Source organism: Rana temporaria, chromosome 8 (genome assembly GCF_905171775.1).
Source record: "Rana temporaria chromosome 8, aRanTem1.1, whole genome shotgun sequence".
NCBI classification, from domain to species: Eukaryota; Metazoa; Chordata; class Amphibia; order Anura; family Ranidae; genus Rana; species Rana temporaria.
Window position 1 is genome coordinate 92,213,232 of NC_053496.1, and position 16,890 is coordinate 92,230,121.

Genomic DNA, 16,890 nt, shown 5'->3' on the forward strand with positions numbered 1-16,890 from the left:
TCTCTCTCCTCACTTCCTGGTCTCACAGGTTTTGCTGAGGCGGAAAAAAAACATTGGCTCCTACTGTTGTCAATCAAAGCCAGTGATGAGGGAGCAGTCCTGCCGTCTGTGTCAATAGATGCAGACAACAATGCTTAGGAGCAAGCCTGCATTAGAGCCTCCATAGGAATTGGCTTCCTTTAGGGACACTCACCAGAGGGGAATAACCAGAAGTGCTGGTGGGCCCTCCCAGAGAAGAGGAGGTTCGTGGCTGCTCTGTGCAATTCCATTGTATAGAGCAGCAAGTATAAACTTCTGTTATTTTAAAAAAAGAAAAAAAGAGCTTTACAACCACTTTAGGTGTAAAATGCAGTTACCCTTTCAGAATCCTTCGAAGAGGCACTGGTTGACAGCTGATCTTCCATATCCTCATCATACTCTTCGTCCTCTTCTCCAAAGAGACTTAGAACATTAGTGCTCTTAGGCTTTGGCTGAGTTGGTGGTGTATCTGCAAACAAATCATCTGACTCTTTCACAGAAACAGATTTTACCTAGGTGCATAAATCAAAAAAGAACTTAAAGACATAATAGCACTTAAAATGGAAATTTTTAAAAAAAAAATATGAACATTTTTTAAAGCTGCATTCCTTTTAAGAAAATAGATAAAAAACAAAAACAAACTGTAAAATGTTGTGTTGAAAAAGCTTATTAGATTATATGGAGATAAATACATTAAAAGTATTTTACTTGGTTTTAACATGACTTGAAACCATCTTACCGCATTATTCTTTTGCGCTGCAGGTGGCACTGTATCCTCAAAAGCTGGAACGGGAGCCTTAGAGTCTGGGTTTTTATGTACGTCATCAAACAAGGATACCTTCTCTGCATCTACTTTCACAGTAGTCTTTGATTGTTCCTTATATAAGACAATAGAGGAAAAAGATCACAAAACACAAGTTATGCATATCCACTTAAGTTTTATTTAGCTGAATTTTAATGCATTAAGGGTAACTATAGTGGGTTTTATAAATTTTCTCTGTGATGGTCAGGGCTAAAATAAATAAATAAATAAATAAATAAATAAATAAATAAATAGGACAAAAAAATAAAATAAAATATGGGCATGGAAATCCATATCACCGATAACAATTAGCTTGTATATGCTCTTTATGACCCCTTTCACACTGAGCCGCCCGTAGCGTCGGCGGTAAAAATAGCAGCGTTTTATCGCCGACGCTATGGGTGGATTTGCGTCGCATTTTGGCTGCTATCGGGGCTGGTGTTATCCCCCGCTCGCGGCCGAGAAAGGGTTAAAACCTCCCGCAGTGCATTGCAGGCGGTATAGCCGCGCTGTCCCATTGATTTCAATGGGGGGCAGCGGAGGAAGAGCGGTATACACACCGCTCCAAAGATGCGGCTAGCAGGACTTTTTTTAACCATCCTGCTAGCGCAACACTCCAGTGTGAAAGCCCTCGGGTTTTCACACTGGAGACAATGGAGCAGCTTTTTAAGGGAGGATTGCCATCTTTAACACTATAGCGCCTGCAATACGCCCTCAGTGTGAATGGGGTCTATATTGTGGGTTTTATCAAAGTCCAAGAATATACCAGTAAGATAATCGGCTATTTAAATTGCTAATAGAGTAACTGTATGAACAAATTTGAGCCAGTAAATGTTGTAACCTCTACTGGGGGCATGGATTGATGTCAAGGTTTCAAGCAAGAAGGAATATGTTGGTGCTACATAGGCAAATACAACAATAACCAACATCATCTTATAAATGCCATTAACAGTTATACTTAGAGTTAGGGTTGTCCCGATACCACTTTTTTAGGACCGAGTACCGATACTTTTTTTCCCCAAGTAGTCGCCGATACCGAATACCGATACTTTTTTTTAAATGCGTCCCCAAATGCAGCCATATCCCCCCACAAATGCAGCCATATCCCCCCACAAATGCAGCCATGTCCCCCCACATCCAGCCATGTCCCCCCACATTCAGCCATGTCCCCCCACATCCAGCCATGTCCCCCCACATCCAGCCATGTCCCCCCACATCCAGCAATGTCCCCCCACATCCAGCAATGTCCCCCCACATCCAGCAAGGTCTCACGTATCCATTATCCGTATTCTATTTTGGTATCGGGGGTATTTGCGGGAGTACGAGTACTCCCGCAAATACTCGGAATCGGTCCCGATACCGATACTAGTATCGGGACAACCCTACTTAGAGTGGTAATAAATTTAAAGGATCACTAACAACTTGAATTTCCTTGAAAATTATATAAACAAACCTTGAGCCAGACATAAAAAACAGGCATAGCAGCAGTCACTATAACCCTTTATGGAATGGATAGTACCGATAAATAACTAGGCAACTGCCGCTTAAATAATTCAGACCTTATTGTATGTTACATCTATTCATACATAACATACAAGGTCTGCATTAGTTAGGAGTGGTTGTCTAGTCGCGTATCAACTTACTTTAAACTTCTGCCTCATTATATATATATATATATATATACATACATATATATATACACATATACACACATATACACACACACATACACATACACACACACACACACCATCATCAATGTGGATTGTAGTCCACGTTACCGCTAAAACAATTTAAGTCCCCCCCCCTTCAAAAAGCTTCTATGCAAAAAGTTATAAAGGGCAGTGGAGCGAATATAGTTACGTGGTGATGGCCGTAAATAAGTAAAATCTAAAGACTTCCAGGAGGCAGAGATCGGACTTTTCATTGTTTTAAAATCTAAAACAACTCTGTAGGGAAATACATTTTCTAAACAGTGTTAAGTGACGCTTAGTGTCATTTTGTGGATTAGAGGATCAATGGCCATTGGCGAGACAAAAGCATTAAAATCCATGGAGACCAAGTTAATAAAAACAGGTTAATAAAACTTTGTTTTGCTAATTTGCTTCTAGGTATTTCTATGTAGTCTTTGATTGGCCATTGAATTCATTGTTCTAAGCAAAGTGATGTCAGGGCTTTTAGGTTAGCAAGGCATTGGATCTCTCAGTGTAAGTCAGTAACTAGTAGGGTCATCCTGCATCAATACATCTTTTCTGTTGTTCTCACAGCACTTCCCAAGTCATGTCATTGCCTGTAGGGAAAAAATACAGTTCCCTTTATCCCTGCTGCCTGTCACTTACCAAAGTCTGGCCTGTGGATTTTGTAGAGCTCCCTGCTGATGAAAATAAAGGCTCTTCACTGTTTTCGTCTTCCTCAAACAACAGAGAAACCCGCTGATGCTTCTTCTGGCTAGAACATATATATATATATATATTATGTTATTTTGCACCACACAGCTTTACCTCCAAACAGCAGAAGTTTCTTTTTTTTTCTAACAAAAGAGTGCAAAAGCAGCAAGAGGTTTTTAGAAAATATTTGCATGGTAACAAGAGAGCTATATTCACCTCCTATACTGTTGTCAGGATATCCCAACTTGGCCAAACACTGTACAATCTGATCATATTACACACCTGTTGCTAAATTGAAGCAGATTGTACAAAAACCTGCTGACTACCTATGTTGTTTTTTCGGTAAATTAAGAACATTTTTTTTTTCACAAGATTGAATATACTGTATACAGCTCTACATTGTCAAACAACTGGAGATTATTATTAGTATAATACAGGATGTATATAGTGCCAACAGATTGCGCAGTGCAATACAATGTTAGGGCATACAATACAGTTACAATTTAATACAGGAGGAATCGGAGGGCCCTGCTCGTTGGAGCTTACAATCTAAGAGGGAGGGTCAAGTGATACAAAATGTAATAACTGTGGGGAATGAGCCTATTAAGAAAATAAAAGTGGAACCGGAAGTGATGTCACCGGTATCTGATTGGACCAAGGCTGGAATCTTGTCAATCAGGGCTGCAGCCAATATAAGGAGCGCATAGCCTTCACCACTGCAGGCCTGATTAACAAGATTCCAGCCCTGCCTTGGTCCAATCAGATGCTGGTGACATCACTTCCTGTTCCACGGTCCATGCTCGTCAGTGTGGAGCTTTCTGGTTCCTTGCTCCTGGAGAAAACACTGGGATCCATTCCAGCCAGCTGCCCAATCCCTTCCAGCTATCCAGAACAGTGACAAGACCTGCAGAGCCATGTGGAATGCCAGGACTGCACTTTACTTTGATGAGCATGCATCTTTTATCATCTTGTAAGTGTTTTTAATCTTATCCTATTAAAGTCATCATTTTAATACTACACTCAGGTCAGCGGCGGCCCCCCCGTTCTTACCTTACATGTCTTGCAGAGTTCTGGACACACACACACACACACACACTGAAGGATGGCTGCCTTCCATTTTAACCCTTAATACCCCTTTCTTTTCCAACCACCCAACCTATGTATACATCACCATAAAGCTAATATAGCCACAGGCTATACCCCTAAGGATTACTCCATTTGGAGCGCCATATACACTGACTATACTGCTAAGGGAGTGAATAAGAAGTGCCCATTACCGAAGTGGTTAAAGGACCTATAAGGCTCCTAATTTGGTATATGGTCTCTTAAATACTCATTAAAATTTTCCGAATAGTGGTCTTATTGACTGGATATTAAAGTTGTACTGATTCAACAGCAGCCTATATGGTTTCAATGTAATGAGTAGATCAATGGGTGGGAAGGAGAGGATGTTAGCTAATTTCAACTTACTACTGTTAACCATCTGTCAGGTAAAGAGAGTGATCAAATTTATTTTATGCTCTAATAAACTTTACACACAGTAATAAAATTACACACAGTAATTTATGGTGACAGCTGCAGATAAGGAAACCTTATGCAATCACCATGATTGGGTGTCATGACTGGGAACCATGCAGATTCTAGTCCGTTAAGTGGGCTTAGCGTCGTCTGACACAGAAGGTGTGTGATTCAATTGAGTAAAAAATAAAAACATTTATTGCTTTAATGTTTTCATAGAATCGGGCATCATGACTGAGAATGTTAATGTACAGATTACTCTTGGCTCCTCTGCTCTTCTGAGTGCCCCCCCCCCCCCATAGCAAGCCGACTGCTATGGGGGCATTCATGTGGGCTTGATCCTGCAGCCGGCTCTGTATGTCCATTGACACACACAGTGCATGACTCACCCCCCTGCACCCCACTTCCCCCACACAGGCTGTGATTGACAACAGCAGGAACTAATGGCTCCCCCTGCTGCTTCCATGTCCAGTGTGTAGGGAAAGAGCAGAGAGGGCCGCTACTGTCGGACACAGCTAGGCATGTACTGGCCATCGGGACTACCGGGAAATTTGGCTCAGTGGGCCGGTTTCAGTGACATCGCTAAGGGATGGCTTTTGGGGCTATAGTCCCGAATCTGGGGCCCAAAGCCCCAAGTCCCAGACCACAGCCTCTCTGCAGCCATGCGGCGGGCAGCACGGGAGAGCCAGAGAGCAGGCAGACTGCCCGCCCTCTCTCTGGTGACCATGATGTACGGAGCGGCTCTCTGGGGACCCAGATTAAGTTAGAGGGCTCTCTGGGGACCCCAAAAAAACACAACACAGTTTTATACTTACAGTGGAATGTTTTGACTTTTTTTTTGCGCAATTGCGTATAGTTTATATACTGTTTTTGTGCAAGTTTTCAAAATTAAAGTGGGCCGGTCTGAATAAAGTCCAGGGCCAATTTTTTGCCCCAGTCCAGCCCTGGGCACAGCGATGGATTAGGATTGGGCTCAGGTATAACATACGTTATATATTCTCAATCACAACACTCATACTTAAAAATTACCTGTCTTTTGTAATACCAAATAGATCGTCTTTCTCAAACAAGCTGGATGTTTTTTCCTCCTTTTTTGGCTTTGGTGGAACCGATAAGTCCGTTTTGTTCTTCTCAACGGGTTTAGTGTCATTAGGGACTTTTATTGGCTCCTGTACAGTGGATAAACAGACAAAAGTTTATTTTATGATTTTTACTGTTATTTTGTACTCTTGGGTAGATCACATATTCACATTTGTTATTGTGCGCTATTGACTTTATGACTACTGGCTATAAACTCAATGACAAATTGTTATAGCAAATCTTAATTTTTGTACCACAGACATATACATTCTATCTATGCAGATACTGTACTGCTCAGGTCACAGTATGTTATAAAAAATAAAAAATATAACAATAATTATAATAATAATAATAATGATAATGATATTATTATTATTATTATTATTATTATTATTAAGTGCAGGAACTCAACAACGACCCCGTTCAGATTTCACAAACAGTAGAAGGGTCTTAAAAGGGCATTAAATATCAGGATTGCATTACATACAGAGTACAAAGTTCAGGGGGGTTACACACAGAGTGCAGAGCTGTCACTTGTAAACACAGAAACCAGACTTGAGCAGGCACCAAAGGATCTGAGCCAGAGGTGGCGGAACAGAGTTCCCTCAAGTTCCCCCTGAAAAAAAAGCCTTGTGTGTGTGTATATATATATATATATATATATATATATATATATATGTGTGTATGTATGTATGTATATATGTGTGTGTGTGTGTGTGTGTATATACACACACATATACACATTATATATATATATATATATATATATATATATATATATACACACACACACACATATATATATACATATATATATACACACACACACATATATATACATATATATATACATACATACATACATACATACATACACACAGGACGGTCTACGTTCCAAAAAGGGGCAATTTGAGGATATTTGTTCTGTCCTGGAATTTTCAGGCCTCAAGAAATTAGGGTGTCCGTACATCAGGATTGATTTTTTTTTTTTTTTTGATTAGCACAATTGTCAAAGTGCAACAGCACTGAAAGCTGAAAAGCAGACTGGGAAGAAAGATGGTTAAAGTGCCCAGTATTTAAATAGTTAAAGTGGATGTAAACCCTCTCTCTATACCCAGTGAAATGAACAGCCTCAGATGATACACAGGGATGAAACAAATCTCCCTAAGTTTAACATGTATATTATCTGTGGTCTTTTAGCTTTCTAGACTCTTTAGAACAGGGATCCTCAAACTACGGCCCTCCAGCTGTTGCAGAACTACACATCCCATGAGGCATTGTAAAAAACTGACATTTAGACATGGCTAGGCATGATGGGAATTGTAGTTCCTGAACAACTGGAGGGCTGTAGTTTGAAGACCCATGCTTTAGAAAGTGCACATTGTGTAAGAAATTTGACTTCCTCATCCAGCAGTAGGGAGTGTTATCTTGGTATACACTGCATGACAGCTGATTGGAGGAAAGACACCCCCCCTCCACACAAGCAGAAGAATGAAGATTCTTGCAGAGCTGTGCCGTGACAAGACAAGCTCTCTGCTAATCTATTTATAGCACCCACCCGACACAAATCTCAGGTGGATTTTATCACCCGTCTCATAGAACTTGTCAGTTATCATGCTGATAACAGAAGAACGAAACAGCAGAAAGACACGGGACATAGTGCTTTGGAACGAGATAAGTAAACACTACAGATATATGTGCCAAGGTCAAATTTCATGATTCGGGTTTACATCAACTTTAAACAGTGAGCAATTATCAGTGACAGAGGTCAGCCCAATACTGTCTTTTAGAAAAAAATAAAATAAAAAAAAGGGGTCAATAGCTCCAAAGCAGTAGTTTACCAACCCTTGTTTTCAAGATGCATGAATATTTAATGGGAATCTTTCTTCAAGATGTAGACGTAGAAGTGAATGTGATCATTTTAAAAAGGTAGATATTTTTATTTTATATGTTAACTTTAATTTTAGATTTCATCTAAAGCCTAAAGCTTTTTAAGCTTTCATTGGACTAGGAAATAATTAAAACTCGTGAGGTTTATGGCGTGCCATCCCCGTCCCATTGGGGAGATTTGCCTTTACAGGAAACAAGAGGAAATCCCTTCTTAGTTCTTACTGAAACGTGTCACCATAAAAAATTTCCCTTTTCTTCCAATGAGTAAAATTTGGGATTTTTTCTTACTTAGTCGCAGTAACAATGTTTCTCTGGACAGAGAAGGTGGATCTCACCTGCAAGGATATAGAACCCAAAAATAACCCTTTCATAACTAAAGGGCTTAATCATAGGAGGAACCTTTATGATGAAGGCCATTGGGTGAAAGATGTCAGAAGAGTGTTCCTGGGGGTGGGCCCCATGTAGTGAAAGCTTGTCGACCGATTATAGTTTTGCCCGAGAACACATAATCCATGAGAGCACAGTTGTGGGTCCTGAGCATGGCAACGTTACTTATTGTGTGCAGTGGCATTGCGATGGAGTGTAGAGTTATCTCATCTCATTACCCTCACTGCAATTGTTATCTTAGTTTGCCCTCACTTCCCGTAAGAGAAGGGGGAGCTATTGGGACTTTAAATGAAATGCGTTTTTAAGCAAAAGTAAGTATATACGTACTTTTGCTTAAAAACGCATTTCATTTAAAGTCCCAATAACTCCCCCTTCTGTTATCCAACAGGGATGGAGGCATATGTTTTTCATATGCCTCATTTAAAGTCCCAATTCCTGGTTTTCTTTGTATCACTGACCGTAAGTTGCCTTCCTCTAAATGAAACCATGCATTTTCATTTTCCAATTTATAACACCCATTCATGTATATGCAGTGCGACACATAGTATTGACCATCCAGGGGACACATGTCTACCAATGTTTTTATGTAATGATACCTGCAAGTACAATTAGAACTCTGGGGTAGTTCAGGTATATATGTAAAAAAGTAAAAAGTTGGTTTGATTATTTTTTTTTTTTATATGGTTTGTCGATCTTTATATGATTTTTTTTTTTTAAGGATTAGGCATAAGGAAGCTGTATACATAAAATCAGCAGAGAGCAGAATAAGTTACTCAGCCCTGAGGAAGCTGCTGGTGGCTGTGAAACACAGACCTTTTGTGAAGCATAACTTATACCTGTACAGTTATTTTGGTACACAATATGTAGTTGCAGATGCCCGTTGTATAGTCCAATCTTTTTTGGCTTGTTGCTATACAAGGATTCAATGAAATAATGGAACAGTAACATTTAAAAAGAGTGAAAGTCACATCAAGTGAACAAAAACTACAAGGTGCCCTTTATAAATGGTCTACAGCAGTGGTTCCCAACCTCAATACTCAAGTAGCCCCACAGGTGCTTTAAATCAATGTCAATAGCTTGGTATTAATGACATCTATTTTATCTAAGGCCCCTTTCACACTGGGACGGGAGCCGCTGTGGCGGTATACTGTCGGATTTGCCGCGGGATTCGGCCGCTAGCGGTGCGGTATTAACCCCCGCTAGCGGCCGCGGGATTCGGCCCCCTGCAGAGGCGCATTGCGGGCGGTATTGCCGCGGTTACCCATTGTTTTAAATGGGAAGGAGCGGTATACATACCGCTCCAAAGATGCTGCTGACAGGAGATTTTTTTCTCTCCTGCCAGCGCATCGCCTCAGTGTAAAAACCCTCCGGCTTTCACATTGAGGTTGCTGGGCAGGAGTTTTTCAGGCGGTATAGCAGCGCTATTTTTAGCGCTGTACCGCCTGAAGAACTCCTCAGTGCGAAAGGGGTCTAAGAGAAAATCCAAAAACAGTTTTGGGATCTCTGTTTTTGTTATTAGCTCCATGTGTCTTTGTTAGAGGCGATTGCTGCATTGCCCTTGGAAAGCCAGCGGGTGCCCTTCCCATCATTACAGGCAACATAAAGAATTGCTACAGGCCTCATTAGGAACACATTAAAAAAAAAAAAACACACACCCGAACACAATAAGTTTTATTTTAGTATTCCATTAAGACCTAAAAATAATCATGTATTCACCATATGATATGATACAAATACATTATAATGCCACAAAAAAAAATTACCTCTTCAACACTGGTGAACAAAGTGGACTTCTGGGTTTTTGAGGCTGTGGGTAATACAGGCTGCTGAGTTGGTTTAGTAGTGGCTGGCATTGGCTTACTTTCTGGTGCAGCACCAAACAAATCCTGAAACATTCCAGTTATCAAAATGTATTGCAATAAACCATTATCATAATTGTAATTTTTTTTTTTAATTCTTGAATTACCAGAATTTTTTGCATTTGCAATTGTATCATATAGGTAAATACAATATATTTTGCATTAGCAGCAACACAAACAAATCTTTCTCTGACCATTTAAAGGCAGTGGTTCTCAACCTTTCTAGTGCTGTGACCCCTTGATAAAATTTCCCAAGTTGTAGGGACCCCTAACAGTAAAAAAATTTGTAGCGTGGGTTGTCAACACCCAAGGCAAAACAAGTAATTTGCCCCCCTAACCCTTATATTTGTGGAGTATTAAAACCCCTTATGGTACATTTTAGTATGTACCACTCTTTGTTCTCCTTTCTTTCCCTTTTTATCTCTCCATCCTAATTTCTTCTTTTTTACCCCATCCCTCAATCTAGCCATCTTTCTTGCTCTCCCTCCCTTTTTTTTTGTTGTTCCCCCTCTTTTCCTTTCCACGTATTCTCTATATTTATTCCTTCCCTTACTCCTTGGGGGTGGGAGAGTTGGGATAAGTGGCAGTGCTGGTGGGAGAGTTGGGATGAGTGGCAGTGGGGGTGGGAGAGTTGGGATGAGTGGTAGTGCTGGTGGGAGAGTTGGGATGAGTGGTAGTGCTGGTGGGAGAGTTCTGATCAGCCAACATAGGTGCTCTTGATCAAGGTCATTTGCTGATCTGAAAACTGTAGTGGAAACTTTTAATGGGAACGATAATCACAGGTAGTGTTACTCACTATGTCTCCCACTTCACATTCTCACCAGTCAGCTGACCTAAAGTCTCTGCCCCCCCCCCAGCCATGTTGTGAACTGAATGGGCGGCTGCAAAGAGGCCGAGCAGGCAGCTGTGGGCTCCAGGGACAGCCCTGCTGGGTGGCTGCAAAAGAGGTGTGGGCTTCAGGAACAGCCCAGGATTTGGTGACCCCTGGCAAATCATCATTTGACCCCCAGGTTGAGAACCACGGATTTAAGGGTTTAGGGCTACTACATTAATTTCTCTTACACACATAATGCAGCTGCTGACTTTTAAAAGGACACTAAAGTTGGCCATACACCTATAGATTATCTGCATATTTTCTCTGGTTAGAGGGAAAAAGTGCAACAGATTTCTCCATGTACACTAAACTGTGTGAATGGAGGAATCTCCCACTTTTTCCATCTGACCATAGAAAATCTGCAGATAATCTATAGGTGTATGGCCAGCTTTACCCGTCCTGGAGCCCAGCGACGTTGGCACAGCAGCTGATCTTTTCATCAGCCGTCGTCACCATTGCCAGTAAGCGAACCCGGTAATGAAGCATTATGGCTTCATGGCTGATCTCCTACTGGCCCGGCGGCAGGGGAAGGAGAAAGGAGGGAGCCGAGCTGCTGATGCAATTCACTGCAACCCCGTCTCCGGGAAGTGGAGACATTATACCTGTCATATATATATATATATATATATATATATATATATATACACATATACATATACATATACATATACATATACACACACACACACACACACACACACACACACACACACACACACACACACACACACACACACATATATATATATATATATATATATATATATATATATATATGTATTAGGTATGACTGAATGATATTTTAAAAACATTTTTAGAAAATAAAAAGCTTACTTCATCTTCATCATCAAAGAGAGACAAGGCTTTACTGGTCTTGCTTGCAGGTGCTGCTGATGTTGCTGCTTTAGGCTTGCTGCCAGTTTGACTTGGTGAAAATAAGTCCGACTGGCAAGACAGAAATAGAGGTTAGATAGAACACTGTAAAGATAAATAGTGGCCGAACTAACAGAGGGAGATGACAGGGAAACTGAAGAGTTTCTGGATTTTCCCAATTATTACAAATATCTAGATGAAAACTCAGGCATGTATTTACTAATACAGCGAGCCCTCAAACATGACCTGTTCCACAAGGTACAGGGTTTGACAAATTTGCTTGGAATCTAGGAGCCAGCTAAAAAAAAGTTAGGAGCCAGAAAAAAACGCGCCCCGTCCCGACGAGCTCACACGCAGAAGCAAACACATATGTGAGTAGCGCCCAAATATGTAAACGGTATTCAAACCACACATGTGAGGTATCGCCACGATCGTTAGAGCTGCGCAAATACGGCATGACAGAAAGTATTGCAACGATCGTTATTTTATTCTCTAGGGTGTTAGAATAAAAAATATATATAATGTTTGGGGGTTCTAATTAGAGGGAGGGAGATGCCAGTGAAAAATTACACATTAGAACTGGTTTTACTTGTAATGCCAACGGCCACCACCAGATGGCGCCAGGTCACAGAAGGAAGCTTGGGACTTCACAAGGCCGCAAAGCCGCGGCCTCAATTACCGGCCGTCGCGGGCCTGCCGCGTGATGGCGCACAGAGGCACAGGTCACAATTGCGACCTGGCGCCCGGATTTTGTCGAGCCCTGACAAGGTACATAAAAAAACATTGCTTTTTATTTACCTGTCCAATATAAATACACCTTATAGTTAAAGCGTAACTTTAGTCTAAAAGTTAAGTCCTGATAGATCACAAATAAACACATATGTATGTAGTCCTAGGCAATCAAGTACACATGTATACAGTGTAATGCAAATAAGCACATACGGTATGTATTGCAGTTTAAAGCAACTAAGCACATATGTATGCAGTACAAATTAAAAACCAGCCAGCATGCGTTTAAGCAATATGCGTTTATGGAAGCATACAAGTATGTGCTTATGCAAATATGAGTTTAGGCTAAACACAAAAGCGCGTCTATGCAAACACACGCTTATGCAACACGTGCCCATGGAAACATGCATTTACACAATAAGCAAGCATGCGTTTATGCAACATATGTTAGCAACAAGAATATTTGTAAACGTGTCCATGCAACCAGTTTATGCAAACATGCATCTGTGCCAGCATGCGGTTACACGTATATCTATGCAACATGCATACAGATTTATGTACACACATCTATGCAAACCTACGTCTACGCAACACGCATTGACACAAACACTGTAAACATGCCTATACAAGCTTGTGTTTATTCAAGCATCTGTCTATGCTGCACCTGGGCCCATACTAGGTTTTGAAAAACTAGCCAAGTACATAGGCATCCAATGCTTCAAACAGCCTAAACCAAAGCTCCTGCAGACCAAATGCATGCCATTCTGGAGACACAACTGCTTAAAGTGCACCAATCTATGCAACATCTATGCAAAACGTGCGTTTAAGCAACAAGTTTGCTAGCGTGTATACTGCACCTTCCCATCTGCACTTGGCCCTATACTAGTTTTGCAGGATTAGCAAAGCACATATTCATCCCATGCAGCCTTTTTTTCTGCTTCAGAGCAGCCTAAAGGCTCTTTCACACGGGCGTACCGTATGTCCGCTTTTTCATCCATCCGTGTACGGATGAAAAAGGAACATACATTGGTCCCTATGAGATGTCCATCCGCTAACACCCGATCTTGCCCGGTGCCGCAATCCTCCGATTCTGCAGACGGAGGAAAACCCTATTTTTCCATCCGTCTGCAGATCGGGTGAACACAGACGGACGGTCCGTGTTCATCCGATCCCCCCATAGAGGAGAGCGGAGAAAAGACAGGGCGGCCCCTGCAGAGTGTGCGGGGACCGCCCTGTCATCCGCCGGCTCAGCGGGGATCAATGGAGCGATCCCCGCTGAGCAAGCGGAGGTTCACGGGGCAGATCATGACTGATCCGCCCCCCGTGTTGCAGGCCAAATGCACATTATTTTTAAAACACAACACCTTACAGTGCACTGACTCGTATAGGGGTGTATCGACTTACAGTTGTACAGGCCCCCCGGATTAAGCAGTAAATAATCATGACTTGTCTGGCCACACATTTCTCCCACAGTAAAAACTCACACTTCATTAGTATACATGGGCTGCTGCTATGTCTCAAGAGGGCCTGCTGAACCTGCCATCCACATGGCAAACATAGCCACCCCTCCACTTCCTGCCTATATAGAAATAGGCCATGCTGAGCAAAGCCTGTGCCCTCTAGTTGCTGGAGGAGAAACAGCAGCCCACTGTCCGCCATAAGGTCGCAGTACCGATAAAAATCGCAGATCGCCGCCATTACTAGTAAAAAAAAAAAAAAAAAAAAAAAACAAATTGCCATAAATCTATTCCCTATTTTGTAGACGCTAAAACTTTTGCGCAAACCAATTACTAAATGCTTATTGCGATTTTTTTTAAAATAAAAAATATGTGGAAGAATACGTATCGGCCTAAACTGAGGAAAAATATATATATTTTTATATATTTTTGGGGGATATTTATTACAGCAAAAAGTAAGAAATATTCAAAATTGTCGCTCTATTTTTGTTTATAGTGCAAAAAATAAAAAACAGCAGAGGTGATCAAATACCACCAAAAGAAAGCTCTATTTGTGGGGAAAAGAAAAAAAAGACGCCAATTTTGTTTGGGAGCCACGTCGCACGACCTCGCAAGTGTCAGTTAAAGCGACGCAGTGCCGAATCGCAAAAAGTGGCCCGGTCGTTGACCAGCAAAATGGTCCGGGGCTGAAGTGGTTAATAGAACTGTCCAGACTTCCAAGAGCACATGTATCACATTCAGTGACCACCACCTTACAGACACTGGCAGAAAACAAAACAAAAAAAAAACATGGAGGTACTTCCTGTGTAGGAGGGGGTTATACAGGGGATGACTTCCTGTTTAATTGATCTGCCAGTGTCCATTTACCTATAGGTGGCGTATAACCCATATAGTTATGGCTGCTGTGTGTGATGTATGATAAAGAAAGGTTCTTTAGAGGAGTTAGCATACTTTTGGGAATAGATTACTGTTTTTTATATAACAGAGGGGTCATTAAAAGAGTATTTTGTTCCTTGTGGAGCGAGTCATGTTGGGTCTGGAACTGCAAAGTGCAGTGGACTTTATGGTTCAGTACAGATAGGTGCCACACATTTTTGACTAACCACAGACTGCAGTGTTTATCTGCAAGGATGGACACATTTTTATGTTCTGCCCAGGAGACCTGCTAAATAATTGTCCTGGCTGTGTTTTTTTTTTATTTAAGAATACTGTACCTCTGAATCATCCTCATCAGAGAACAGACCCTTGGCCAGCCTTTTGTTTATAGGTTCAGGTGGTTGAGGTTTTTCTGCAGGCATCTGTATATTTTGGAACCAAACAAAGATATATTAAAATGCAATTTTGTTCACATTTGCCACCACATTCTGGGGCTTTATTTTACAGCAAGTCCCTACTAACGAATGCACGGATCATGGTGTTCTCGGAGGGGTGCCCGTCAGAACACAACAGCACAGCACGGGAGATCGTTGCACCAAACGCTTGTGTTGGTACGGCGATCAGTTTTTTTTTTTTTAATTCAGCGTGCTGGGTTGAAAACAAAAATGTGCACCATCTTTGAAAGTTTGCAATGCGAAGGTTCGTAGGTAGGGACCTTACTGTATAGCCGAAAAATAAAACACCCATGACATAAACAAATGGATGCCATTCAATTAGTGCAAAACTGAAATTAAAGACAATATAAAATCATCAGCAGCCACACCTTTTTGTCCAGGTCTGCAGCAACTTTATTTTTGGCAACTGTTCCAGGAGGCATAGAAGGGCGGTCATTAAATAAGTCATCATCCTCTGCAAATAAATCAGCCGCTGGTTTGGCTTTAGCTGAAAGGAAGAAAGTGCATGTTTAAGATGTTAAAGAGCACCTGTACTGAGCGAAAATGTAATGGTGTGGTAGTGGGTGTTCCGGAAGTCAACGATACACATGCAAGTTGGAGTATATATAATTATACACACACACACACACACACACACACACACACACACACACACACACACTCTCTCTCTCTCTCGAGTATAAGCCAAGTTTTTCAGCACATTTTTTTTGTGCTGAAAATGCCCCCCTCGGGTTATACTCGAGTCACCTTTTTGTGCCCGATGTCCCGGAATTTGGAGACCCGGTACCGGCCAGCTGTAGGTCCCCTGGACCCCATGTAGAGGAAGAGTGGGGCTACATGTGTGCCAAGTTTGGGGTCCAGGGGACCTACGGCAGGAGAGCACAGATTCTTCAAAACCGGGCATCCCTTCCAAAGACTCCCATGTTAAGCATCAGTCTAGTCATGGGCACAGTGAGGTATGCAGATGGACACCCTAGGCTTATACTCGAGTCATTAAGTTTCCCATTTTTTGTGGTAAAACTAGGTGCCTCTGCTTATACTCGAATGTATACGTTGTATGTATGTAAAAAAAAACAGAGGCCCTAGAGAATAAAATTGCGATTGTTGCAATTTTTTATGTCACATGGTATTTGCGCAGCAGCTTTTCAAAACATTTTTGGGGGAATTTTTTTTTTTTTTAATGAATTGAAAAAAAAAAAAAAAAGAAGAAAAAAAAAAAACTTTTTATACCCCAATTTTTTTGGTATAATATGAAAGATGTTACGCCCAGTAAATGGATAGCCAACATATCACGCTTTAAAATTGCTCACGCTTGTGGAATGACAAAAAACTAAGATTCTTAAAAATCTCCATAGACCCAATGCTTTAAACCAATACTCTGCTTTACTTTTGTTTCCACTCAATAGTTTACTGTTAATTTACATTAATTGTGGTAGATGTTGTGCTGTGAAAATAATGCCTTATTTGTTGCATGTTTACTGTTGGTGGCAAAGTACAAAACTTCAGAAAGCTTCTTAAATTTGCTTGCTTTGCCCATTCCTAGCTGTATTAAAGATGGCTCTTTATAGGCCTCTAAGGGGGTAACATATAACATTTTGTGTGAGGTTTTTCATAGAGATAGTTTGAAATCTTTCATCCAAATATTAAAAACTGAAAAGATATATGTGTGTAGCGCTAAAATTTGA

The 16,890-nt window shown here is 41.1% G+C and overlaps 1 protein-coding gene across 1 annotated transcript in view; it reads right to left on the reverse strand.

Moving 5' to 3' along the window:
• The window catches only part of WASHC2C (WASH complex subunit 2C), a 78,564-nt gene that overhangs the window by 30,179 nt on the left and 31,495 nt on the right, over window positions 1-16,890 (reverse strand). The window contains exons 15-22 of the mRNA XM_040322181.1: window positions 15,574-15,692; window positions 15,089-15,181; window positions 11,650-11,760; window positions 9,846-9,968; window positions 5,755-5,894; window positions 3,160-3,268; window positions 758-895; window positions 357-530 (exon numbers count right to left, since the gene is read on the reverse strand). Coding sequence (XP_040178115.1) covers window positions 357-530; window positions 758-895; window positions 3,160-3,268; window positions 5,755-5,894; window positions 9,846-9,968; window positions 11,650-11,760; window positions 15,089-15,181; window positions 15,574-15,692 — 1,007 coding nt within the window. The remainder of the gene's footprint in view (window positions 1-356; window positions 531-757; window positions 896-3,159; window positions 3,269-5,754; window positions 5,895-9,845; window positions 9,969-11,649; window positions 11,761-15,088; window positions 15,182-15,573; window positions 15,693-16,890) is intronic.